This window comes from Pristiophorus japonicus, chromosome 12 (assembly GCF_044704955.1).
Source record: "Pristiophorus japonicus isolate sPriJap1 chromosome 12, sPriJap1.hap1, whole genome shotgun sequence".
Taxonomy (NCBI): domain Eukaryota; kingdom Metazoa; phylum Chordata; class Chondrichthyes; family Pristiophoridae; genus Pristiophorus; species Pristiophorus japonicus.
The window spans coordinates 147,489,891-147,517,003 of NC_091988.1; the positions used below are offsets into that span (position 1 = coordinate 147,489,891).

General features: G+C 43.0%; 1 protein-coding gene across 1 annotated transcript in view; it reads left to right on the forward strand.

The window, feature by feature from the left end:
* The window catches only part of LOC139277009 (biogenesis of lysosome-related organelles complex 1 subunit 4-like), a 35,356-nt gene extending 18,621 nt beyond the window's left edge, over positions 1–16,735 (forward strand). Inside the window, exons 3-5 of the mRNA XM_070895011.1 lie at positions 8,670–8,771; positions 15,335–15,469; positions 15,879–16,735. Of these exons, the coding sequence (XP_070751112.1) occupies positions 8,670–8,771; positions 15,335–15,469; positions 15,879–15,998 (357 nt within the window). The 3' untranslated portion in view covers positions 15,999–16,735. The remainder of the gene's footprint in view (positions 1–8,669; positions 8,772–15,334; positions 15,470–15,878) is intronic.
* The last annotated feature ends 10,378 nt before the right edge of the window (positions 16,736–27,113 follow it).

Sequence of the window (27,113 nt, forward strand, 5' to 3'; positions counted from 1 at the left end):
TGGAATTCAGAAGAATGAGAGGTGATCTTATCGAAACGTATAAGATTGAGGAGGCTTGACAAGGTGGATGCAGAGAGGATGTTTCCACTGATGGGGAAGACTAGAACTAGAGAGCATGATCTTAGAATAAGGGGCCACCCATTTAAAACTGAGATGAGGAGGAATTTCTTCTCTCAGAGGGTCGTAAATCTGTGGAATTCACTGCTTCAGAGAACTGTGGAAGCTGGGACATTGAATAAATTTAAGACGGGGATCGACAGCTTCTTATCTGATAAGGGGTTATGGGGAGCGGGCAGGTAAGTGCACCTGAGTCCATGGTCGGATCAGCCATGATCGTATTAAATGGCGGAGCAGGCTTGAGGGGCCATATGGCCTACTCCTGCTCCTATTTCTTATGTTCTTATGCTGTAACTTTCTAGTTACAAGTACACATCATGATCATCATCTCCATCCGTCCTAAAAGTGACTTCTCAGGTGACTGTACAGTCCAATATGGAACTTACAGTCACAGTCTGTCCCTCCTGTGACAATCATAGAAGGAAAGGATGGGTGGGGAGTCTGGTTTGCCGCACGGTCCTTCCGCTGCCTGCGCTTGCTTTCTGCATGCTCTCGGTGACGAGACTCAAGTGCTCAGCACCCTCCCGGATGCTCTTTCTCCACTTATTACGGTCTTTGGCCAGGGACTCGCAGGTGTTGGTGGGGATGTTGCACTTTATCAAGGAGGCTTTGAGGGTGCCCTTGAACCGTTTCCTCTGCCCTCCTGGGGCTCGCTTGCCATGTATGAACTCCGAGTAGCGCACTTGCTTTGGGAGTCTTGTGTCGGGCATGCGGACAATGTGGCCCACCCAATGGAGCTGGTCGAGTGTGGTCAGTGCTTCGATGATGGGGATGTTGGCCTGATCGAGAACACTGATAGTGCGTCTATCATCCCAAGGTATTTGCAAGATCTTGCGGCGACATCCATGGTGGTATTTCTCCAGCGATTTAAGATGTTTGCTGTATATGGTCCACGTCTCTGAGCCATACAGGAGGGCGCGTATCACCACAGCCCTGTCGACCATAAGCTTGGTGCCGGATTTGAGGACTTGATCCTCGAATACTCTCTTCCTCAAGGAAGATGGTGACAAACTTTTGGGGGCAGCCGAAATGGAGGAGGATGCTCCATAGTCCCTCGCCGTTAACGGTGTCAAGGCCTTAGTGAGGTCAAAGAAGGCCATGTTGGTGCTGTTTCCTGCATTTCTCTTGTAGTTGTCGCCCCGTTGCGGACAGAATCCGCACCGTGACTCTGGGAGGAGCTCCTCAGCCATAGGGGGAAGACGGTTGAAGAGGAGTCTAGCGATGACTTTCCCAATGGACGACAAGAGGGAGATCCCTCTGTAGTTGCCGCAGTCAGACATTCCCTTTTTTAAAGATGGTCACAATTACGGCATCTCTGAGATCTCCAGGCATGCACTCCTCCTTCCAAATGAGAGAAATGAGGTCATGATTCGAGCCAATAATGCCTCTCCGCCATACTTTAGTGCCTCAGCGAGGATTTCATCTTCTGCCTTGTTGTTCTTGAGCTGACGGATGGTCTTTTCTACAGCATATTCCAACTTTTTGACATTTTTGATGTGAAAAATAAATTTGGTTGGTTGATCTGATAAATTTTTATAATGTTATCTGCATAATAAACCAGAGTGTGCACATACCTAGATAGCTGACCTGTAAAGCATCTTGGCACAAAACATAATTGCAGTTTAGGGTTTATGGGGCCAATTTTCCACATGGCTGATTTTTAGTGCAGTTGCAGAGATACATCCGATTTATTAGTGGCCGACTGCGCCAAAAAAAAAGTTTCGCTGGAATAAACTTTCATTTTGGAGCGGCACAGATTGTCCTTAAGCTCTGTGGGTGGAGCTTAAGGTCTGCGCCAAAAAACTGAGGTTGCCAGGGTAACGAGGGACACCGAATTTATCCTGTAGTGTCATTGCTGATTTTTCCCTCCCCAAGAACTTCAATTTTCAAAACAGGTGTAAGCATTCCAAGAGCCTAATTTAAAAAAATTGATTTGTCTCTTTTGTAAACTCAACCATGACCCCATGATGGCCCCCACACCCGGTGCCTGTTGCTTCTATCCTGGACCCAAAGACCCCTGCACCGGCTGCTTCTATCCCGGGCCAAAAGGCCCCTGCACCGGCCACTTCTATCCCAGGCCGAAAGGCCCCCCCCACCCCCGGTGCCGTGCCTTCAGCTCGGCTAAAACAATGGCGTCTTCTCTGCGCTGATTTTCTCTTGTGCAGGTAAGGTTTTTTAGAATGGTGCACTGCACCATTTTTGAGAAACTCCTACTTAGCCAAACTTGCTTAAATGGCCAGAAATGGCGCAGCCGGCACCCCCAGTGACGTCAAAAATCGTGAACTAAAAAAATCAGCCATAAGTAATTTAGGATGGTGCAGAAACTTTGGCAAAACTTGCAGATTTTAATCTGCTCCAAAAAGAACAGCGTAGGGCAAAAAAATGGCACAGAATGGTGGCGAAAATTCAGCCCGATATGTGTTGGCCCGAATCTTGCGGTCAGTGGTAAATAAACACGGCTCGCCGTACATTATACTTGCCCGCAGAATTTCTGTTGGCTTTTACACTGCGATTTGCAGTTATCAAACAGTCAGACAATGTGGCGCCCTCTACAGGGATCTGGGACCTGTTTAAACAGGATAAGCAATGGCGTGTCTTCTTAACCAATTAAGTTGAAGAATCCTTACAGAGACACACAGTGTCTAAACCAGGAAGTGTAAGTTAGAATATTTAGTTCAATGTAAAATCATATAAAGAGGGAAATCAAAATAGAGGGAAAGAAAGATGGGATTGAGATTGAAGAGACAAAAATAAAGGCCCCAAGTTTCGGCCTCGGTTGGTCCTGATTTTTAGGAGCAACTGGTGTAGAACGGAGTATCTTAGAAATCGGAATTCTCGGCATTTAGTTTGCTCCAGTTCTAGTCAGTTAGAACAGTTTCACTTTGGAACAGAATTTTTTTTTCAAAAGGGGGCGTGTCCGGCCACTTGCGCCTGTTTTCAAAGTTTCGGTAGTGAAAACTTACTCCAAACTAACTTAGAATGGAGTAAGTGAAGATTTTTGTACGCTCGAAAAAACCTTGTCTACACTTTAGAAAAGCAGGCATAGGTTACAAATTAGGCGTGGGGAGGAAAGGAAGGGAAGTCATTAAATTCTACAATCAATCCTTAGTTATATTTATACAAATATTATACAAATAAATCCAACCTGAATAAAAATTTATAAGCAAAGAAAAGATTAAATAAACCATAGTTCCTACCTGTGTGAAAGTGCTTCAGGCAGGCCTTTCATGTTGGAGACAGGCAGGGGTGTGGCATCAGTGTCTCGACGGCAGCGGCAGCAAGCAGCCTTCGAGCTAAGCTGCGGTGCTTGAGGCAGGCCTTCATTCTCTTCGTGGCTGGCCACGAAGAAGCAACACCGGACGGACTCGAGGCCATTCGGCCATGAGATATCAGCGGCGTCAGTGGCTGGCCGGCAGCCGAAGAATCAACGCAGGACACACGCAGCTCATTAAGGTTCTTGAGGCCATTCGGCCACGCTTTAGAGGCGGCGACAGTGGCTGGCCGGCAGCCAAAGAATCAGCAGCGGACGGACGTGAGGCCATTCAGCCATAGGATATCAGCGGCGTCAGTGGCTGGCCGGCAGCCGAAGAATCAACACCTGACACACGCAGCTCTTTATGGTGCTTGAGGCCATTCGGCCACGCTTTAGGTGCGGCGTCAGTGGCTCGATGGCAGCCGAAGATACAGCAGCAGCCTTCGAGCTGTGAGGGGGACTGAGGCCATTTGGACAGGGAGAGGCAGCCACATAGACAGTTTTATACTTAAATTAGCAGAATGGGTGCTGCATTGTCAACACCACGTATTATGGTTCGCCATCAATTCACTACATAGGAGAGAATTGATTTAGAGCTCACCGCACCAGGAACGTCGTAGGTTGATGGGCAGGAGACCTTACCCACGTCGACAATATCGAACCAGGCGCTCGTACCTGGACATGAGCGAGGCTGATTGTGTGAAAAGGCTGCGTTTTCGCAGAGAAGTTGTCACTGAGATCTGTGATATGGTGAGAGCAGATTTGCAGGCCAGAAGCAGAACGCCAACTGCCTTGTCTGTTGAAGTGAAGGTAACCGCTGCACTTTCTTTCTATGCCTCGGGATCGTTTCAGGCTACAACTGGAGATGTATGTGCCATCTCTCAAAGTGCAATACATGCCTGTGTTTACCAGGTCACGGCTGCACTGTATGCGCGAAGGAATGACTTCATCAATTTCCCAATGACCGCACAAGCGATCCATGTGAGGGCTGTGGGCTTCTTCAGGATTGCCGGCTTCCCAAAGGTACAGGGCTGCATTGATTGTACCCACATAGCCTTGCGAGCACCTGTGGAGGAATCTGAGCAGTACCGAAATAGGAAAGTTTCCACTCTATCAATGTACAGCTCGTGTGTGACGACAAGCAGCGCATCATGTCAGTCGATGCGAGATACCCTGGCAGCACCCACGATGCGTTCATCCTACGGAACAGCGTTCTATCTGACATGTTTGAGCAGCAGCCAGAAGGGCAGAGCTGGCTACTGGGAGACAAAGGGTATGGCCTGACCACCTGGCTCATGACACCCCGACGCGTGACACGGACAGAAGCTGACCGTCAATACAACATGGCGCACATTGCGACGCGCAGTATCATTGAGAGGGCCATTGGCATCTTGAAACAGCGATTCCGATGCCTGGACCATTCCGGAGGACACTTGCTATACTCTCCTCAGATTGTCGGTCACTTCACTGTTGTGTGCTGCATGCTTCATAACTTAGCCATCATGAGGCAGCAGGAGCTGGTAGTGGAACCAGAAGACCCACGTGAGGGTCCAGTGCATGATGATAGTATTACGGAAGACCAGGATGTGGATGATAACGACAATTAGGAAAGCATGCAAGTGCCTGATGCCGAAGCACAAGGTCGGAGGAGGGTCGTCCATCGTGCCCCTTTAACGATTGCTTGAGCCTTGCGCCAGCAGCTCATCCGTGAACGCTTCAACTACTGATGCCGGAGGGCTCTGCGATATGGACATGTTTATTCTTTGCAGTTGTTCCTACGTTGTGTTGTGTTAATGGAACATGAAACAGTTTTAATGAAAAAATATTTTATTGAAAAGTTAACGTCACTCTAATAAAATATTTGTTGTATCAAACTATACTTTTCAATATGACTCTTGAAGATCACTTAAAAACTTGTAAAGTTACAAAACACTTTTTGTGTGAAAAATTTTACACTCTAAGATCACTTACACTTCAAGATCACTTTTTAGATGCAAAATTAAATAATTTACAGAATGTGAGAGCATTTACACTAAGATCACTTGAAAACCCTGAGATCACATATGTTGTAAAGTTACAAAACAGTTTCATTGTGAAAAATCTTACACTCTGAAGAACAGTTAAATTTCAGGATCACTTTTTAGGTGCAAAATTAAATAAGATACAAAAAAATGTGAGAGCATTTACACTATAAGATCACTTAAAAACCATAAGATCCCTTAAGTTGTAAAGTTACAAAACAATTTCAATTTGAAAAATGCTACTACAGCTCATCAAGAACAAGAACAAAAGCAGTAAAGAAAGGCTGCAACCATGTCTCAACCATATCTCAGTGAATGTTCACTTCCTCATTTGATTAGCTGGGCTGTGTGCCCTTATTGCAGCAGCTACCTCAACCAGGCCCTCCCTGACGGCCTGTGCCGACACTTGCATGCCCTCCCTGACGGCCTGTGCCGTTGATTGCACTCCCTCGGACATTCCCTCCCTAAGTTCCCGTGTCATTACTGCTATTTCTCCCGTCAGGACCGTCAACTCTTCACCTACTGCACTGACGCCACCGATGAGTGATCGTGTAAGCTCATTGGTCTCCATACCCAATGCCACAACCTGAATTGCATTTGTTGCACGCTGCATCTCAAGAGAGCGTGTCTCCAACCTCCTCCTCCTCTGCCTGGGTCTGCCTTGTGGCACCACTACACTGGGAGGCGCGGGCACGGACGGTGGGATGCTCGGTGTTGCAAGCGGCACCACTACACAGGGAGGCGCGGGCTGGGACTGTGGGACGCTCTGTGTTGCAGACGGCAAAACTAGAGGGAGAGGCTCGGGCTGGAACGGTAGGACGCTCGGTGTTCCAGACGACAGCACTCGAGTGCGAGCCATGGGCTGGGATGTTGGACGAATGGGTGTAAACTGCTCCATGATATTAGCAGCAACACTCTGACCCAAAGCGTCGGAATCAAAACCATAGTTGGTGGAACCAGAACCTTTGCGAGAGGGAGGCGCAGGCTTGGATGGTAGTGCACTGACTGTAGAATGCTGCATTATACCAGCAGCACCACTGGGACCCGCAACATTGGAAGCGAAACCATGGCAGGTGGAACCAAGACCTATGCTAGGGGTTGAAACTCTGATGCCCCCTGATGGGGGCTCATAAACATTAAATTGGAAGCTCTCTCCCCTGCAGACATTTCAGTCATCACTGCCGTCATCCAGTCTGGATCGTCCGCAGCTGGTTGTACTGGTTCTTGTTCTGTACCCTCAGGATCCTCAGGGTTGGCGTCGTCGTCGTCGTGGTGTTCTGGAAAATACATCAGAACAGTCAAATGCTTAACAGCAAGGGAGGGGGCCGGATGGGTGGCATGAGTACTCTCACAGGCCAGGCAGCAGGTTGATTTAAAGGGCCATGATGCATTTTCAGGACTTACCCTCTTCCTCGCGTGCGGGCCCAGCTTGTGCTGTACCGATTGCTTTTCTCCATGTCCGACTCATCATAGCAGCTACCCTTTGTTCCAAGGGTGTCAGTGGATACGCCTCCTCCTGTACGAGTTGCCTCCCTTTTGTTGTGGGCCAATTTCTTCTGCAAAGAGTAAAATATAACTTTTTACAGAGTGTGTCAGTCTGCAAGGTGGGACATACAGATAGCCAGGTTACAATTACCATTAAATTAAAAATGGGAAATATTACTTACACTAACTACTTGACCAAGGTCGTGCCATTTCTTTTTACACTGGCTTCCAGATCTCATGGTATGCACCACTGCGCAGTAATCTTCTGCAACTTGGTTCCAGCTTTTCTTCATTTCTTTAGGTGGCACTTTTATGCGACCTTTGTTGCTGGTATCTAGCTCCTGCCATCTCTGCTCAATTACGTTGACTAATATCTCTACTTCCTCATGCAAGAAATTCTTTGTTCTTGGTGGACGTTGATCCATTGCAAAGTTGAATTGGCACTCTTATTTCTCACAACACACAGTCCTTAATTTGCATGCACCAATGCAGCACCAGTTCTGCAAGTTTAGCATTGAAAAGCTGAACTCACTGATTTCGCAGGTGATTTATTCAGCAGAGCTGCTAAAAGCACTCCCTCACACAGAAATATCACAAAAATTAAATTACAAGCCTTTGAAGGGGACCAAGAAACAAATCTTCACTTTTTCTCCAGTCCTTTTAAAAATGGCCGAGTGCCAATGTTTGTTTGATACTGCGCGTGCGCGCATGCTCCAACGCGCACGCGCAGGGTTGCCGGCACCACGAAGGGCTCATTTAAATTGGACCCGCCCCCCACTATTTCCAGAATCGGCGCGAGTGTTTGGCTCCGCCCCCCGCTGAGAAGTGTGCGCTGTGCCAAGCAGAGTTAGAGCTCCGAGGAGCCGGAGAATCTCGGAGTTTTTTTTAAACGCACTTTTAGGCGCGAAGAACAGGCGTCCAGCTCAGAGGTGCGCCGTTTTCGGCGCGAGCCCAAACTTGGGGCCAAAAAGTTTTTTAAAAAATCTCGAATAATTAAAATCTGAAGGAATGAGACTCCACACTTATAAAATTAAATTTTTAGTACCAGAGAAGTTGTTTAGCAGTAATTAAGACTTGCCACACCATTAAAAATTCACTTGTACTTCAGTGGACAAGCCCTAACTTTTCCTGGTGTATTTAATGGGTAAGTACTGCAACTTCATGCTGTTGCAGGTATGTGAATGCTGAATCTTACGGCGAGGTACCGGTATAACGAAGCTTGTAGAGGAGCAGGACAACTTGGACAGCAACTTCCTGATTTCCATGTTTAACTACGCATGTACAGTCGCCGGAAATTGCTGTCCGATTTACTCCATGGTAATGCTGTTTGCCATAGTTATTCAAAATCAGGGCAGTTGTATTCTGCAGGCTGATACAAAGTGGCAATGTGTGTAAATGTAAGCATTTCCTTAAATTTCATTAACTTTGTCTGTGATTCTGTCTTAATTCTGTCAATAACCCTCTTGTGCTTAGCAGAGAATAAAATGACAGAGCTGCTCTTACTAGTTTTCAGGAACAACTGTCTGATCAGTTAAGCAGCAAATCTGGATTGTGTTATCTGCTTGGAGAGGATGCCATAATGTGTTCCATTTATATGTGAAATAGGGTTAGCTGGTCATGAAGGGGTGTATATTTATCTGTAACGGGCTGCTTTGATAGTTCTTGGGGCATAATTTGAGTGAAGGGAGTGACTAGGGAAGAAAATACTTAAGAGGAATAAAGTAATTCCGTACAAATATTCCGAGTGGCTAAATTAATTGAATACGGTAACTAAAGTTTTCAATTTCTTACAGATTCGAAATGACTCTTCACAGATTTTGGATGAAAATGTTCCAAAAATAAAGGACAAGGCATTGGAAATGAAGAAAGTGTATGCAAAGATTGATAAGATGGAGGTTTGTAACACATTTAATTGCATTTGCCACAACTTATGAAATTAAAGTTCTGAATCTCAAATGTCTAAATATAAAATAGACCTCAGGTGATGGTGCGGTGACATGGTTGAGCTGTGCCATGACATGAGCTTTTCAAGTTCTTGCGTAGTGTTTGTAGATGGATCATTACACTTTAGTGAGGTGCTCTGTACTATTTGGTTACCTCATTTGGATAGCAGACGATGTGACTCAGTTACAAAATAGTATTGTGGAAATTCTGCAGTTTACACTGCCCCAGTCACTTGATTCAAGGAGCATGCACAGTGACACATTGGTTAAAGAAAAATATGGAAGGTTAGGTTGAAGAAGAAAATGTAAATGTTAAAAAGCTTACCTCAGAATTCTGACAATGATTTGTGATTTTTATTTAGTCTGTTCTACATTTAAGTTCTTTGAGTAAAGCAATTGTATAATTGTAGTAATGGCTAATCATAGTAAGAATCTAAAAGTTGTTTAAGATCACTCGGCTGTTCTGCTTTGTAACTCCTTTAGCTATATTCCTGTCTTCTAATCCTGTACCGTAAACTTTTTTACTTCCGCCTTATTAATTAATCCATTATTTTGATATTGTACTCTCTCTCCACCCTACTTGCCTTCCCCAGCAGTTTCCCCTTTTCTCCCCAATGAAAACACCCTGGCTGACGTAGGATCTGTCTAGTTTCAAGTTGCAACATTTTCATATTTTTATATTTTCATTTATAATGGTTTCTGTTACTGTTTTCTGGCAGAAATGTAATCTGCCTCTCTGGATACAGATGACTGCACGTCACGATCTACAAGGATCACAATGTTAACTTACCTTAAGCATTGACTCCTGACTGAAAACTTTTGATTGCCGATCAAGTTATGAATGGATAGTTTCTTATCGGATGGATGTGATTGTTTAGGGTCAAACTGCTTGCACTGGTGAACACTCATTAGGATGTGCAAATCCCACCCAGGTGACCGAACTAGTTAATATTAGTCACTGGGCTTTCAGTTCCCCGTTTTTACAACCTGTTGCTTGTGCCTTTGAAATTATTTTGGTTAATTGTGAAGGGTACATTTTTAAAATCCTTGTGCCAGTTTTGACATTAGAAGTAAAAACAGGCATATTACCAGTCTGATGCCCATGATCTTCAGCTTCCTATAATGTGCCATTTATATGATTTGGGGGGGCTTACCGAAGCTTTACAGTTCAATTCTCAAAAGTTTTTCATTGCAGACTTGTGGTCAAAAGTCACTGAAAAGAGCTGTTCAAACTTTAAACATGGAACTTTATCTAATCTGCTAATCTGAACTTGGTCCTATTTAGTATTTCTTAATAAATCTCATTCACAGTTTTTAGCATGAATTATATGGTCTGTCAGCATGGTGTTTACTGGTAATTCGATAAGATCAAAGGGATATGGTGCAACCTGTACCATTTCCAGTGCGTACATCAAAGGGTTATTGTTCGCCCCGTGGCGCACTGTTCGTTACTTTACACATAAGGTCAAGTTTCAGTTCACGGACGACATGGAGTTGAATATGAATGCTAACTTTTCATTGGTGACTTTTCATTTTAAGAAAAAATATTGGGAAGAAGCAACTTTTAAAATTGTTTTCTAAGATTTGATCTCGTCATTGCACTCTTTGACTCCTTTCAAATGCTTCAAAGCCCCCTGGTAAGGGCCAAAACAGGACACCATTATAGTCTGGATAATAAATTGGGTAGATAATAAGAAACTGAGCATAGTCATGAGTGGTAATAGGTTTGATTGGACACTTATGACCAGTCCTAGGATCCCTGACCTTTATTATTAAATTACTTCTGCGGTTTCTAATTATATTTTGTTAATTAAAATCTTCAAACTAAATGGAATCACACTGTTAAATTTTGTCTACAATACAGTCTACATTTACCATTTTAATATTGGCTCACTGCAATATGCTTTTCTTAAAGTTATACTGTGTAATTTGCCCATACGTTGATATTTTTTCTTTCCTAATACCCTTTCATTTTTTATTCCCCTACCTCCTTCACTTAAATAACGTACCTTTCATTATATTTTTAGCACTCACTTTGTATAACTTTAAATGTTAATATTTTCAATTTAGTATTCACCTCCCGAGTTGCTGTCTTTAAACCTCATTAACCTGTCTCCCTTTCCTTTCCATTTTGCGCATGTATAGATGAGACGTCTTGCTTAAAATACCATCCTGCATTTCTATGCTCCCCACCACCCAACCCCCCACTCCCCAATTTCCTCCAATTCACACAGCATTGAATAAATGAAGTTGTTGACTGTTTTTGTAGAATTACAGTCATGTCCTGTGAAACTATGGTTGTCAGCCATTTTAATATGGAGCTCTATGTCAATCTCACTGATCTGTAGGAAGAATCTGCAATCCCATTGATTAGGTCATATTTTTCTCTGGATTCAGTTCTCTTGAATTGCCTACCTATTGTAAAGGAATGACTGCTAAGAAAGTGATAACCTTGTTAGAAGTGGAATTTTTAGTTTCTTCTAGGAAATGTTCTTTTGATAAAACATAGAATGCAAAATGGAGCAAATGTGTTTTCTGGTATTCATCCAAAAAATTGAATCTACTATAATGTGAGATTGGTTGAGTTTTGGAATGACTCCAGCATTTGAAACTAAGCTGCGAACATTATTTTCCACCATTCTTCTCTAGAAGGTTGTCTTGGAAAACATTCCTTTATCAGTTTATGGAAGGAGCTTGGGAATCTTATCTAACTCATTTTCCTGAAACCTCTCTTTTTGCTTTGAAGCTGATACTTAATATAACTTAAGAACATTCCTCTGAACCTATGCATTGTTGATGGCATTTCTTATATGGATGATTCCACTGATAGCACTAGCTTTGGCTAGAAAAATCAGTGAACTCCAGCACTGGTAATCAAGCAGCAAGGTTTGATATGATCACATTTTCTCAGCCTTCATCCAAAGTTCTTAACCAAAGTCCAAGATTGCCTTAGCCATCAGCAGGAGGATGTCATTCCATCCTCTTGTACCCATTATGTGAATGCTTGAGAGATCATGGGCTGAACTTTAACACACAAATATGGGTGGACTGGTTTTGGGTCAGATGTGAAAATTGTTTTAAGGGGGTGGGAAAGGGGCGGGCAGCATCTGATTTAACCTGCTTTGCAGTTTTTACAGGGTCCGGCCAGGATTCCCAGGCCTCGGGAAACCCGGCAGCTGAAGTGAAGTGAGAACAGCATCAGGGAGAAAGTAAGTGCCTTCACAGCACTGCTTGGAGCAGGAGTGCTTTCCCCCGGAACACCCACCCACCCCGGTATCGGGGATCGAACCCCCTCAGGTTCACAAGAAGGCTCACAAATAAAAGCTGTATTTGTGAGCCATCCCTTCCTTAGGCAATGGTTGCAAATCTATGAATTCAGTTTATGAAGTTACTTTTTATGAGGGTGGTGGGAACTAGGTGACATAGCACTAGCCTTTCACCTATGTATATGGATTTGAATCCAGCCCAGACTGATGGACATCTTTGTCTGTTGAAATGAAGTAATTGTGTGAAATGAAATAAAAGTGCCTCTGATTTGGCATCAAGGTGCAATCTGGTTCTGGCCACTCCTCCAGTTTGTGTGGGAAATGGAAAATTCCACAGTGGAGAAGGACAAATATTCTGAGATTGCAGCACATTAGAGGGATTTTCACACTTCCTCTGGTTACTGCATCTGCTAACTTGCATCTGTCTGTTGTGTCTAACCTGGAAATTCTAGGTGCTCATACAAGGTGCCTACATTGGAAATGTCCCATTGCCTAGTGCTCACATCCCTCAATGTAGTGAATCCAAATTGCATAAATAAATGTTTATTTTTAATAATTCAAATATTTTCTCATGTCAGGATGACTGCAGATATTCCCCAGTTCCTGCCCTTGTGATGTGTAATAACAGGAGTGCCTGAAACAGAATTTGGCACTCCTAGAATTCAGTGGTAATTCCCTGTAAAATTTATTTTGGTAATTTCCTTCTCTCCCACTGGGCAGTCATTTAAGATTTTGAAAGGATGGGAAGGTTTGGGTACTGCCCATGTGATTGAAGTACACAAATTAAATAAAATGTTATTGGGAGTAGGCACTGAAATGGGGGAGTAACAAATGTGGAGTCAAGTAATTCATTCTATGGTGTTTGCTAAGCTCTCTTTATATTTAAAAAAAAATCCTGGTCGCTGACTGCAGTTGGCAAAGCACACTTTTTAAAGCTGAGCATTGTTAGAGGGCCATTTAATAATAGACAAGAATAGGTATTCTCTGTTTTGTTAAGAGGAATTTCACTTTCCTCTTCAGCCACCTCCCCTGCCCCACCCCCCAAAGTAACTAATGTCAAGAAGTTTTCAGAATTTATTTCACATCTTATTGTCTGTTGCTATAAAGGTAAGACACAAGTACAATTTTATTTAAGAACTGTAGTAACTCTCCTAGTTTCCTCCTATTGCCTGTTAATGTTCTTGTTAGCAATCAAACAAGTTTCTAATTTTAAGTTTGCAAGGCTAAACAGAAGCTACCTTTTTGTAAAAATAACTCCTTCAATCTTTTAAGATGTGATATTTTGATCCTTTATTTTCAGTCTTTGTTCATTCATTTTCTCGCGCGATCTCTCTCTACAGAGGCACTATAACACTACTCTCACTCTCTTGCGCGCGTGCTCCCTCGCTCACACACACTTACTCACACACTACCGTAGTAAAATGGATTGGAAAAACAGGAAATTAATGAGACGTTTTGTGTCTGTAGACTATTGAAACTTGTGATCAGAATTGAGATCCTGACCCTTGTTCCCCTATTTGTCATAACACTCCTGTGAGGCGCCTTGGGACGTTTTACTATGTTAAAGGCGCTATATAAATGTTGTAGCTTGGGAGCTGAAGCCAGTTGTTGTACACTGACTGCTACCTGGGTGACATCAATTAACTTTGCACAGACTGGAGATTGAACCTGGGACCTTTCTTGGTTTGTGTGGCTTTCATCATCGATTTATTTATAATCCAACAGTTCTCCTACTTGTATTTTCTGATTTGGTGATAACAGCAAGTTGGTGCCAGGTGCAGCCTCAAAGCCCGGCACCTGTCTCGTCCCTCCTGCTCTTTTCCCCCCCCTCTTCCAAGAACAAAGTTATAATTCCCAATGGGAAACCCATTTTTGTGTCTGTAAAGGTGATGGTTGCTCATCATAGGCAGTCCCTCAGAATCAAGGAAGACTTGCTTCCACTCTTAGAATGAGTCCTTAGGTGGCTGAGCAGTCCAATACGAGAACCACAATCCCTGCCACAGGTGGGACAGACAGTCATTGAGGGTAAAGGAGGGTGGGACAGGTTTGCCGCACTTTCTTTTCGCTGCCTGCGCTTGTTTTCTGCATGCACTCAGCGATGAGACGCGAGGCGCTCAGCGCCCTCCCGGATGCTCTTCCTTCACTTCGGACGGTCTTTGGCCAGGGACTCCCAGGTGTAAATGGGGATGTTGCACTTTATCAGGGAGGCTTTTAGGGTGTCCTTGTAATGTTTCCTCTGTCCACCTTTGGCTCGTTTGCCATAAAGGAGGTCCGAGTAGAGCGCTTGCTTTGGGAGTCTCGTGTCTAGCTTGCGGACAATGTGGCCTGCCTAGCAGAGCTGATCAAGTGTGGTCAGTGCTTCGATGCTGGGGATGTTGGTGCGTCTGTCCTCCCAGAGGATTTGTAGGATCTTGCAGAGGTATCGTTGGTGGTATTTCTCCAGCGACTTGAGGTGTCTACTGTACATGGTCCATGTCTCTGAGCCATACAGGAGGGCGGGTATTACTATAGCCCTGTAGACCATGAGCTTGGTGGTAGATTTGAGGGCCTGGTCTTCAAACACTCTTTTCCTAAGGCGACGCTGGTGCACTGGAGGCGTTGTTGAATCTCATCAATGTCTGCTTTTGTTGATAAGAGGTGGCAACAGCAAAAGATACTAACAAAAAATTATGTAAATTAAGTTTTTACATCTTCAACTATGTTTGCTTGTCCCTCTAACTTCTGCCTTCAGGTTAATGGCCAGCAACCCTAAATGCAAGATTCAGACTGGCATGAATATGAATCAGTGTAAATGAGATGGAAATTATGTCTATTCAGGCATACAAGTTACCACATCATTAACCTTGTTTACGTGTGCCCACCTACTTTTGGGCAAGCAGTTTTGCTGTTCGGCAGAAATGACAGCAAATAATGGAGTGGGTGTAATGAATCTGCACCCTGTCCACCCAGTTACTGATGCTAAATTGGACAGAATCCCCAGAAAACCTAGGCAGATGAGAGCAATGCAAGGTTGTATTAGTCCAGCTGTAAATTTCCTGGCTGATGTGTATTTTTTATCTGTTGTATTGCTGTTGCAGGGCTTTTGTGCTTTCACCCATTTACAAATCTTCCAGAATCATTCTAGTGTTGCAAGAAGGATCTTCGTTTTTATGCAGCATAAAGTCAGGTGCAGCTTTTGGGCAAAAAATGGTAGGTTCTTGGGTTTGACATAAAGATAAATATTTTGTGGGTATTCTAATTTTATTACAGACTTTTGTGAAGATGGTAGGACAGAATGCAGCTACACTGGAGGAACAAGTGGTTCAGGCAGAAAAGGACTGTGGAAACTTGTCTCACACTGTTCGCAAACTCCTACATTCAATCAGTGCACCTTCATTTCTAAATGTAAGTAAAGTAAAAGTAAAAGCACAAAGCTGATGCATAAAGCAGAAAATATAGTTTTGTTCAGTAATTTAAAAAAATTCTGTTCCTTGATTGCCTGCTCACAACTGTCAACATTAATGGATAAATATTTGGTTCTTTGACTTAAGTTTGTCAGAATGTGTAAAGTGTGAAATTGTACCTGGTCCACCCTTAGTACCGTAGTACCATTGACTACTTTTTTGTTTTGATTTTGTTTTATTGGGTCTACTGATCTTTATCACCGAGGTAGTCTTTTTTTTTGTAGCAAACCAATACACTGAGGAAGTCACCAATATATTCATATGAAGGCAGCTGTATTCAAGTTATTGCTTCTCTTTAATCACTTTTTCTGAACTTTAGCACACTTATTGGATTTTTTTTTCTGTTGCAGAAAAAACGCAGCTGCCCCAACCAACAGAACTCAACCTATGAGCTGCCCAATCTGTACAGAACTGAAGCCTATTTTCCTGTGAGTCCTGATAAGGCGTACTTCAACAAACCAAACACCTGATTGTAACAATGTTTCCCACAAGCTCGAAGGACATTTTTCATCAGGAACATACCACTTGCATTGACACGAAGAACATAACTGAACATATTATTGCAAGTTCTTGTACAGTTTGTTTTGTCACCTAGTTCCATCTGGATGAAAGGTGATATGTGCGTTATTGAAATTATCAGATGTTTTCTGTAAAATATACTACTAGGAAGAATGGACTTACATGAAAAAACTGGGGCATTCAGTTTTTTCTTGAATACTGTAGAGTGGAAGATCATAAAAACCCGTACGTAGTAGTAGCCCCAACCAACGTTCCTGTTAAGTTGCACGGCCGTGCATTGGTCTGAAGGTCTCGCTCATCGGCTTTTACATGGGAGAAACCGTGCATGTGCGAAAATTTAAATGGGCCGCACAGCCAGTTAAAGGGACCGCACACGGGAAAAAAAATTAGAGGGAAAATTGGTCCCAACCTACCAATGCAGCATGTTATACAGAACCTCAAAGCTGCTGGTCAGCAAGTTCCGATATGGTGCTTTTTGGGGGTTTTATTTCTTGATAATGCAAGGGACACAAATTAAGTTACTATATTATGAATATCGAAGTACGTATTTGAAGCAAGTTCAGAAATAAAGTCTAGCATGTTTGTGACAGTGTGGTTCTCCTTAATTATGTGAAACAAAAATACCTTGAAAACCGAGTACAGTTTTGCATAGGTATGCATACCCAATCCAAACCTGAAACTTTAATATTCTGAATTACCTCTAATTTAGAACCTTTGTCTAGAATTCCTTATGTATCCATAACATTTAAATTTACAATCTTGATTCAAGTATGAAATAATCATGAATCAATATACATGAATATTCTAAACAGAAGAACTCTTTTCCTGTCATGGGAGAAGATTAGACATTGTATTTTCCAGTAAAGTACTCGAGTCTAATGTCATTAGGAGCAGGAGTAGGCCATATGGCCCCTAGAGCCTGCTCCGCCATTTAATACGATCATGGCTGATCCAATCATGGACTCGGGTCCACTTCCCTGCCTGCTCCCCATAACCCCTTATTCCCTTATCGTTTAAGAAACTGTCTCTTTCTGTCTTAAATTTATTCAATGTCCCAGCTTCCACAGCTCTGAGGCAGCGAATTCCACAGATGCACAACCCTCTGAGAAAATAAATTTCTCCTCATCTCAGTTTTAAATGGATGGCCCCTTATTCTAAGATTATGCCCTCTAGTTCTAGACTCCCCTCTCAATGGAAACATCCTCTCTGCATCCACCTTGTCAAGACCCCTCATAATCTTATACGTTTCGATAAGATCACCTCTCATTCTTCTGAATTCCATTGAGTAGAGGCCCAACCTACTCAACCTTTCCTCATAAGTCAACCCCCTCATCTCCAGAATCAACCTAGTGAACCTTCTCTCAACTGCCTCCAAAGCAAGTATATCCTTTTGTAAATATGGAAACCAAAACTGCACGCAGTATTTCAGGTGTGGCCTCACCAATACCCTGTACAACTGTAGCGAGACTTCCCTGCTCTTATACTCCATCCCATTTGCAATAAAGGCCAAGATACCATTGGCCTTCCTGATCACTTGCTGTACCTGCATACTAACTTTTTGTGTTTCATGCACAAGTACCCCCAGGTCCCACTGTACTGCAGCAGTTTGCAATCTTTCTCCATTTAAATAATAACTTGCTCTTCTTTGATTTTTTTTTTCTGGCAAAGTGCATGACCTCATACTTTCCAAATTTTTGCCAACTCACTTAGCCTGTCTATGTTCTTTTGCAGATTTTTTGTGTCCTCACACATTGCTTTTTCTCCCATCTTTGTATCGTCATTTGTCTTTTTCTGAAAATGCTTCCTTTCATAGGACGTGAAGCTAAACTGCCCTAATGATGGTGGTAAAGTCAAAATGGGAATATAGTGGAAGAAAACTAAAGCTCAAACAAGAAAATATAGAAAATTAGCTATGAAAGAAACAAGTGTGTTGGTGACTGTCATGCAGTCAAGGTTCAGATGGCCATACAGATTGTGCAGACTTTGCTCTTATTTATGTATCCAAACCAGTGGCATACAATGTTTTTAGTATAAACTTACCTTTCTGAAGAATAAGATAAACCTTACTCTTTTTTTCCACCTGAGTTTATATTTTCCACTAATAGCAATACAATTGCCCCAGATTTTCCACATGGTTCTGTGTTGTGATAGGAAGAGGAGCTGTTTTACATTATTACAATGCTGGACAAGAATTATATGTTAAAACACACTTCCTGTCAACTGACCACATTATGGGCCCAAATTTCCCCATGCGTTGCACCGTTTTTTTTGGTGCAACTTAATTTTTCTGGTGTATCTTTTTAGTTGCAAATATGGCCATTTAATTTGCGCCAGTATAAGTGAGTTAGTTAGGTTTTTTGTTAGGTCAGTTTTTTTTTTTCCAAAAGGGGGCGTTCCCAGCCAGGTACACCATTTATGCCAATTTGGCCAGTAAAAAGTTGTACTAAACTAACTTAGAGCAACATATGTGTCCACTTTTGTCCGCATTGAAAGACCTTACTTGCAGTTAAGGAATCGGCGCAAGTAACTACATTTAAAGCACCAAACGAAGCACAAAAAGTAATAAGCAATTAATTAACAAATAAAATAGAAGGAACTCTGCCCCTAAAACACCAAGACCAAAGTAATAAACAACCAATAAATAACAAATATAAAAATAGAAGGAATCCTGCACCTAAAGCACCAAAATCAATCAGTAAATAACAAATAAAAAAATAGTACTCCTACCTTAGCAGTGGGCCGCCGATGAGGGATCCCATTCGGCCAGGGCTAGGGAAGGCGTGCTTCAGTCCCTCCCACACAGCCTGCAGCGCGCGCGTTTGCTGAAATGGCTTGCCAGGAGCTACTGCACATGCGCGCAGACTCTAGCGCGCGTGTGCAGAGGTCCCGGCACTGAAAACAATGCCGGGACCTAGCTCTGCCCCCCCCCCCCCCCCCAATCTTTCTTCTGTGCCATGCCAGCTCCACAGACAGCCTAAGAATTGGCCATGATCACACGGATTTTTTTTGGCGCTGCTTCTGAGGTGAAGTGTTGGAGGGGGGCTCGGAGGTATGCCGAAAAAATTTGGGCCCATAAATTCTTGTCCAGCAATGCAGAGGTGCAAAAAGCCCCTCTTCCTATTAAGTGATGCAGCCATGGGCAGAAATTTGGCAGCAGTTATAGTGCTATTGATAGAAGATACAATCTCTAGTGAAAAGTTTTGAAAGGATAGTTAAGTATTTATGATATAGGAGATAAATGATGGATAGATTTACATTGTAATTGAAAGGACACAAGCTCCACTTTTATAGAGTTAAACTTCACTTGTTGACTGCACTCAGGATGCTGGAGCATGTATTAGGGCATCCAACCCATGTAAAATTTCTGTCTACTTTTGCCAGCATGATCAAATTTGTCTCCGACTACACCGTTATGTCATTAAATGTGCGCAATTTTTAAAAAAACAGCAAATGGCTCAAACTTTGCACTTGAGGTTCATTCTACCCTCTCCACATGAGGTTCATGCATTTCCAATCATTTATTTTGTACATGGTATATGCAGAATGTTGGAACTGATATCCTTATTGGAAAGTGTAGATTATTATTTCCTATAATTTTGCAGAACAGACATATTTTGTGCTGATACATCTCTTTATCTCACACCCGTTATTATTTAGTATCAGTGGCCTTCTCTTTGCAAGCTGACTTGGTGTACTGCCAAATTTTTTATGCACAGAAATTAGTGGCAGTGTGTTTGTATAGCATACAAAATGGCATGGTCAGAATGGAATTACCGGCATATATTGAATATTGCTCCTAGTCATGTGACAACCAGTCATGTAATTCATCTTGGATTGCCCCTTTATTCTGCTCACGTCAATTATTAATCCAACATACTCATGGGTCACTGGTTTCTTGGTAAATATTCTATTTTTTTGCATTTTAATTAAATTCAGATGCACAATTATTCATTTTAAATGAATTTAGGTACAACTACCAATATTACATTTGTTTTAAAAATAACTATCTTGATTCAATCTAATTACTTGTGAACATGCACTTACTTGAATTTAGCTTATAATAATGTTTATTTATATAGCACCTTTAACATAGTAAAACGTCGCAAGGCGCCTCACAAGTGTTACAGACAAACAGATAAATTTGACACCAAGCCACAGAAGAAATTAAGGCAGATGACCAAAAGCTTGTTTAAAGAGGTAGGTTTTAAGGAGCATCTTAAAGGAGGAAAGAGAGATAGAGAGGCGGAGAAGTTTAGGGAGGGAGTTCCAGAGCTTAGGGCCCAGGCAGCTGAAGGCATGTCCACCAATGGTTGACCAGTTATAATGAGGGATGTTCAAGAGGCCAGAATTTGAGGAGCGCAGACATCTTGTGGGGTTGAAAAGGATTACAGAGATAGGGAGGGGCAAGTCCATGAAGTGATTTGTAAACAAGGATGAGAATTTTGAAATCGAGGTGTTGTTTAACTGGGAGCCAATGTAAGTCAAAGCACAGAGGTGATGGGTGATCTTGACTTGGTGCAGGTTAGTACACGGGCTGCTGAGTTTTAGATGACTTCAAGTTTACGTAGTGTGGAATGTGGAAGGACGGCCAGGAGTGAGTTGGTGTACTCAAGTCTAGAGATAACAAGGCATGAATGAGGGTATCAGCAGCAGAAGAGCTGAGGCAGGCAATGTTATGCCGGTTTTAGTTATGCCGCGGATATGTGGCTGGAAACTCATTTCAGAGTCAAATATGACACCTAGGTTGCGAACAGTCTTGTTCACCCTCAGATTGATAGGGAGAGAGCTACACCTCTCCCCGCCAGAGTGGAACTAAACTACAGAACCAGTGAAAAGCTGTTTAACCTATACCGCCTCCCGGTCAAGTCCAAGACCACCCAAACCTCTGTCGTTGAACTGCAGTACGCGGACGATGCCTGCGTCTGTGCACGTTCGGTGACTGAACTCCAGGATATAGTCAGTGTATTCACCGAGGCATATGAAAGCATAGGCATTACACTTAACATCTGTAAGACAAAAGTCCTATACCAACCTGTCCTCGCCGCACAGCACTGCCCCCCGTCATCAAGATTCACAGCGCGGCTCTCGACAACGTGGACCACTTCCCATACCTCGGGAGCCTCTTGTCAATAAAGGCAGACATTGATGCGGAGATTCAACATCGCCTCCAGTGCGCCAGTGCAGCCTTCGGCCACCTGAGGAAAAGAGTGTTCGAAGACCAAGCCCTCAAACCTACCACCAAGCTTATGGTCTACAGGGCTGTAGTAATCCCCGCTCTCCTATATGGGTCAGAGATATGGACGACTTACAGAAGACACAACAAGTCGCTGGAGATATATCACCAACGATGTCTCCACAACATCCTGCAAATCCTCTGGGAGGACAGATTCACCAACATCAGCCTCCTCGACTAGGCCAACATCCCCAGCATTGAAGCACTGACCACACTTGATCAGTTCTGCTGGGCAGGCCACATTGTCCACAAGCTAGACACGAGACTCCCAAAACATGCGCTCTACTCTGAACTCCTTTATGGCAAACGAGCCAAAGGTGGACAGAGGAAACATTACAAGGACATCCTCAAAACCTCCCTGGTGAAGTGCGACATCACCACTGACCCTGGCCGAAGACCGCCCCAGGTGGAGAAAGTGCATCCAGAAGGGCGTTGAGTTCTTCGAAACTCAATGCTGCGACCGTGAAGAGATCAGGCAGCGGAAGGAGCGTGTGGTAAATCAGTGCCACGCCCTCCTTCCCCTGACTAATACCTGTCCCACCTGTGACAGGGTCTGTGGCTCTCGTGTTGGATGTTCAACCACCAAAGAATTTGCTTTAGGAGTGGAAGCAAGTCTTCCTCGATTTCGAGGGACTGCCTATGATGATGGTTAGGGAGCGGGATGGAGTCAGTGGTTAGGGAACGCAGTTTGTGGCGGAGACCAAAGATAATGGCTTCAGTTTTCCCAATATTTAATTGGAGAAAATTTCTGCTCATACAGTCCTGGATGTCAGACAAACAATCTGCTTGGTATCTAAATTGTCAGAGGTCAACAGAAGTGGTGGAGAGGTAGAGCTGGGTATTGTCTGCATACATGTGGAAACTGACTCTCTCTTTCTTTTTGGATGATATCGCCAAGGGGCAGCATATAGATGAGAAATAAGACGGGACCAAGGTCAGATCCTTAGGGGACACCAGAGGTAACTGCGGGAGTGGGAAGAGAAGCCATTGTTGGAGATTTTCTGGCTACGATTAGATAGATAAGAGTGGAACCAGGTGAGTGCAGTCCCACCTATTGGACATTGGTGGAGAGGCATTGGAGGAGGATGGAGTGGTCAACTGTGTCAAAGGCTGCAGATGGGTCCAGAAGGACGAGGAGGGATAGTTTACCTTTGTCACAGTCACCAAAGGATGTCATTTGTGACTTTGATGAGAGTAGTTTTGGTACTGTGGTAGGGGCGAAAGCCAGATTGAAGGGATTCAAACATTGAATTCATGGAAAGTTGATCACAGATTTGGGAACATGTTCAAGTACTTTGGACAGGAAAGGGAGGTTGGAGATGGGACAATAGCTAGCAAGCAAAGTGAGGTCAAGGGTTGATTTTTTTGAGGCGAGGAGTGATGACAACAGATTTGAAGGAGAGGGGAAGAGTACCTGAGGACAGAGAACCATTAACAATGTCGGTTAACATGGGAGGCAGAAAAGAAAGTTGGGTGGTCAGCAGTTTAGTGGGAATAGGGTCAAGAGAGCAGGAAGTGGGTCTCGTGGACAAGATGAGTTTGGAGAGATTAAGAGGGGAGATCAAAGAGAAACTAGAAAAAGCTGAGTTTAGGGCTAGGGCAGATGGGAGCCTCAGATGAAGTTTGGCCCTGTGGGCTAGGTGAAGGAAGGGAACTCGCAGAGGCAGCTGATCGGAAAGTCTCCTCACATGTTGGAGGTGAGTTTGGTGGAGATAGAGGAGAGGGGTTTAAGGAGGCGGTTAGCAGTAGAGAATAGTAGCCTGGGGTTATTTTTGCAATCCAGAATGATCCTGGAATAGTGAACAGTTTTTATAGACCAGAGTAAGAACCGATAGTGTTTTGTGTTCGAGCCAGATCTGGCGTTGAATGGCTAAACCAGTTGTCCGCCACATCCATTCAAGTCTGCGTCCTCTTGACTTGAGGGAGTGAAAATGAGGGCTGTACCAGGGGGAACGGGAAGGGTGGGAAAGAGTAATCATTTTAATAGGGACTAGGGCATCAAAGGTGGTAGAGAGGGTGTGATTGAACAGATCGGTGGCTGAAGAAATGTCATTGTTAAGAGGACCAAAGGTTGGACAGTTTAGAGTTGATAAGTGCAGTTGTAATAGAGTTTGGAGAGAGTTTTTTCCAGGAGTGGATGCAGAAGGAAGTAGGTTTGGATTGGGGAAGGGGGATGTGGGTCACTAGCTATACAAGGAAATGGTCGGAGATGGCTTTATATTTAATTGATACAATTGGAATAGAAAGGCCACGAGAGATTGCAAGGTCAAGGGGATGGCCGTGAATGTGGGTTGAGGAATTTACATGGAGGGAGAGATTAAGGGAGGACAGGAGGGTAGTGAATTCAGAGGAGAGAAAACAAGATGAGTTGAGATGGAGGTTGAAATCACCAAGGATGAGAAGTCGCTCAGTGCAAAGGATGATGGAGGAAAGCAGTGAGGATATACCTGTGATAGTTATCATATTTGGGTGCGCAGCAGCGAATGAGAGGTTAGAGGAGTGGAATAAGGTATGACTTCGTGATGAGAGCTATACCCCCACCAAGGCAGACTGCGCGGGGCAAGTGGTAAAAGATATAGCCGGGAGGGGAGACTTTGATTAAAGGAAATGTGTCATTATCCTTCAGCCAAGTTTCTGTTAGTCAATGCCTTGATGTCAATGCCTTCATCCATGATAAGGTCATGAATGGCAAGGGCCTTGTTTGAAAGTGAACTGAGATTTTGAGAACATCCGTGATGGCTGATCTACTACCAGAATACATTTGGCCATTGGTTGGAGGAATGAGTTGCAAGGGAAAGGGATTTGTAAGGGTAGCCTTCCCAGGGCAAGTTAGGTGAGAGATCAGGATGGAACAGTTAGGGTTGCTGCTTGTAAGAGACAGTGACGATGACACAGTGGGCCCTTCATAGAATGCCAAGAGAGGCACAGAGGGAAGCTGCAGGCTTGTCTAAAAGGGAGTCTCGTCTGGGATGGCAGCAGGAGAGTAGGAAGGTTGAAGAGTAATGAATTCTATGCGTAAGGATTTTGAAGGACAGTGAAATTAGGAACATAATATGAGAGGGTAGATGAGAGGTGACATGTTGACATTAGGTATTGATCAGGGAGGGAAAGAGAGAAAAAGAAACAGGAGAAGGAAGTGTAAAAAGAAGTCAATAGCGCGGCTCTGAATATATATTAAAGGTGATTACATGTGTACAGACACCCACATGTATTGGTATGGTTTTAATTTTGTAATTTTTTAAGTCTTGATCTGTAGCTTCAGGGTAGTTTGAACAACTTCCAAATGGTCAATATGGGAAAGTTATTGAAATTTGTGCTGAAGTTAGATAATGCATATTACATAAATGGTAATTATTTAAGTCAATTCATTTTAATTTTGTTACATTTTTTTATGTTCCTAATTTCACCTGACAACAAATATTTGATTAAGATTGGATAAAAATGTACCAATATTTTCCACTAGAAAAATGCTAAATTATGATGCTGGAGCATTAATCTTTAGATCTTCCACCCAGAGATTATATTTTCATAACTGATTCATGGACTGTTAGTTTCTGTCATTAAGGTAAAGAAACATAATAGTACAATTCTATAAATAATAATTGCAATTTGAACACTACTGCAGGTAAACGTGTAGTAGCTGCTCTTTATTTTGTAATCTGGTATGCCTTATGTTAGCTATGGTAACCACATAAATGGGAAAGAAACAGCGCCTCCCAAACCTGCGACCTCTACCATCTGGAAGGATCAGGGCAGCCGGAACATAGGAACCCAATCATCTGCATTCCCCTCTAAGTCGCCGTTCCTTCGTTGTCGCTGGATCAAAATCCATGAACTCCCTGCAGAACCCCACTATTGGGAGTACCTTCACTACATAGACTGCAGCAGTTCGAGAAGACGGCTCCCCACCACACTCTCTTGAGGGCAATTAGGGATGAGCAATAAATGCTGGCCTTGCCAGTGACACCCACGTCCAGTGAATGAATTAAAAAAAGACTCATCAACTAGCTACTTAAATGTATGATGTATTCCATTTTCTAAACTGGTGCCAGCATAGATATATGCATTCAGTTCTGTAGCACAAGGTGTTGGGACCGTCTTGTGTCGGGCCATGATTGTTGCCTTCTTTCACGATACAACTTCAAAACTTGACCGGCTGTATAAGAGTTTTCAGAAATTGAAGACTTCAAAGTTCCTCCTCAAAGACAGGATGTCCAACTGTATTTTTCATGCAACCTTTAAGTATAGGCAGCACCACAACTATTCACAAGTGAGGATATTGGCAACATCCATCCTCAAACAGATGACTAATTAATGACTTTGATTATATATGAGCTGGGAGTCTTATAGACAGGTTAGGAAGGCTCAAAATGTAATCCATCTCCAAGGATAGATGATATTTATGCTGAGAAACTAGATAGGAAATATGTAAGGCATGGACTAGCATTATGAAGGAGTCACTAGATACCAGGGAGGTGCTAGTAGATCGATCAATACATGGAATGGATTTCCAAAGTCCTAGATGGCTGGGCAATGTGTTGCTGTGACTCTCACACCAACAAGAAGCTGGTAATAGTTTTGATTTATCACTTGACAGTTGAGATCAAGCTTTTTCTCTCTCGAAGTGCAAAAAAGCCAATCTGCTGTGAGTTATAGTTTAAAACAGTCAGCAAGGCAGAGAATTTGTTGCTGACTAGTTTAAAGAACATTGCTTTGTAAAGTGAAGCAAAGCCCATATCAAGGGCTAAGCCTGTGTAAGTTTTAATTTTCATGTTATGAGGAGCAATAGGAAATAGATTGTGTTTCACTGTAAACTAGTCTGTTCAGTCATGTATTGTGTGTAACAGAAACCAGTTTGTTAGTTTACGATAGGCCTCATCTTACTAGAGTGCTTATCAATTGATCTTGCAGGAGAGAGGAGAAATGCATAGGGTGGGTGGGGCACATGCAAGATGAAGTAATACACTATACATGATGAGGTGGCTATCATATGACTAGATATTTGGCAGTAAAGGTAAGCTTCTGATCATAGGTTCAGTGCTACTGGACACTCCTGTAAGTGGACCCACATCTCCTAAGAGAATATCAAATGTATACCTGAAATTTGTAATGAACCTAGGAATCTACATTGACTCAACATATCCAACCAATGCAAGGCAGCAAAATGTAAACATAGCCAAAAGTAGAGCAAGTCATAATCAAACTGTAATGCTCTGGTTAGACCATACATTAAGAATCGTATCCAGTTCTGGCCAAGACACAAGGAAGACATTCAAGAAGCAGTCTAGAAAAGAGCCATAATCCCCAGTAGTGTTGATTTGAATTATGATGAAATATTGACGAAACCAGGGCCTTTCAGCATTGAGAGGCGATGTATAGGATGGAAAAACTAAATGCTGAAAATTACTGTAAAATAAATTACATGAGTAGGACAAGAAGGCACAGATTCAAATGACTTCTGGATGTAGCAGAGATGAAAACCTGACCACTATTTAAGAACAAATTAGATGCTGTAGTTGGGACTTTGAGTGGATAAACTAAGATGGATGTAATGGCCTCCCTCCTCTAATTATCTTGAATATTCTCACAGAAAAGTACTCGTATTCAAGTAGGTTCAGACATGAGGACTTTGCCCTGAGTCTCAGTTCTTTTGACATCTGCTGGTCAGTTGCCCAGTACTCCTAACAAAGTTCCTCTGTTTTGAAGTGTGGGCTTTTGCTCCAACATGGCATACATTTTATGCTATGCATGCCACGATACAGCTTGTGTTGAAGATCATTGAGTCCAATTCCACCACAGCACTTCAAACATCTCTATAGTCAAATAAGAACTT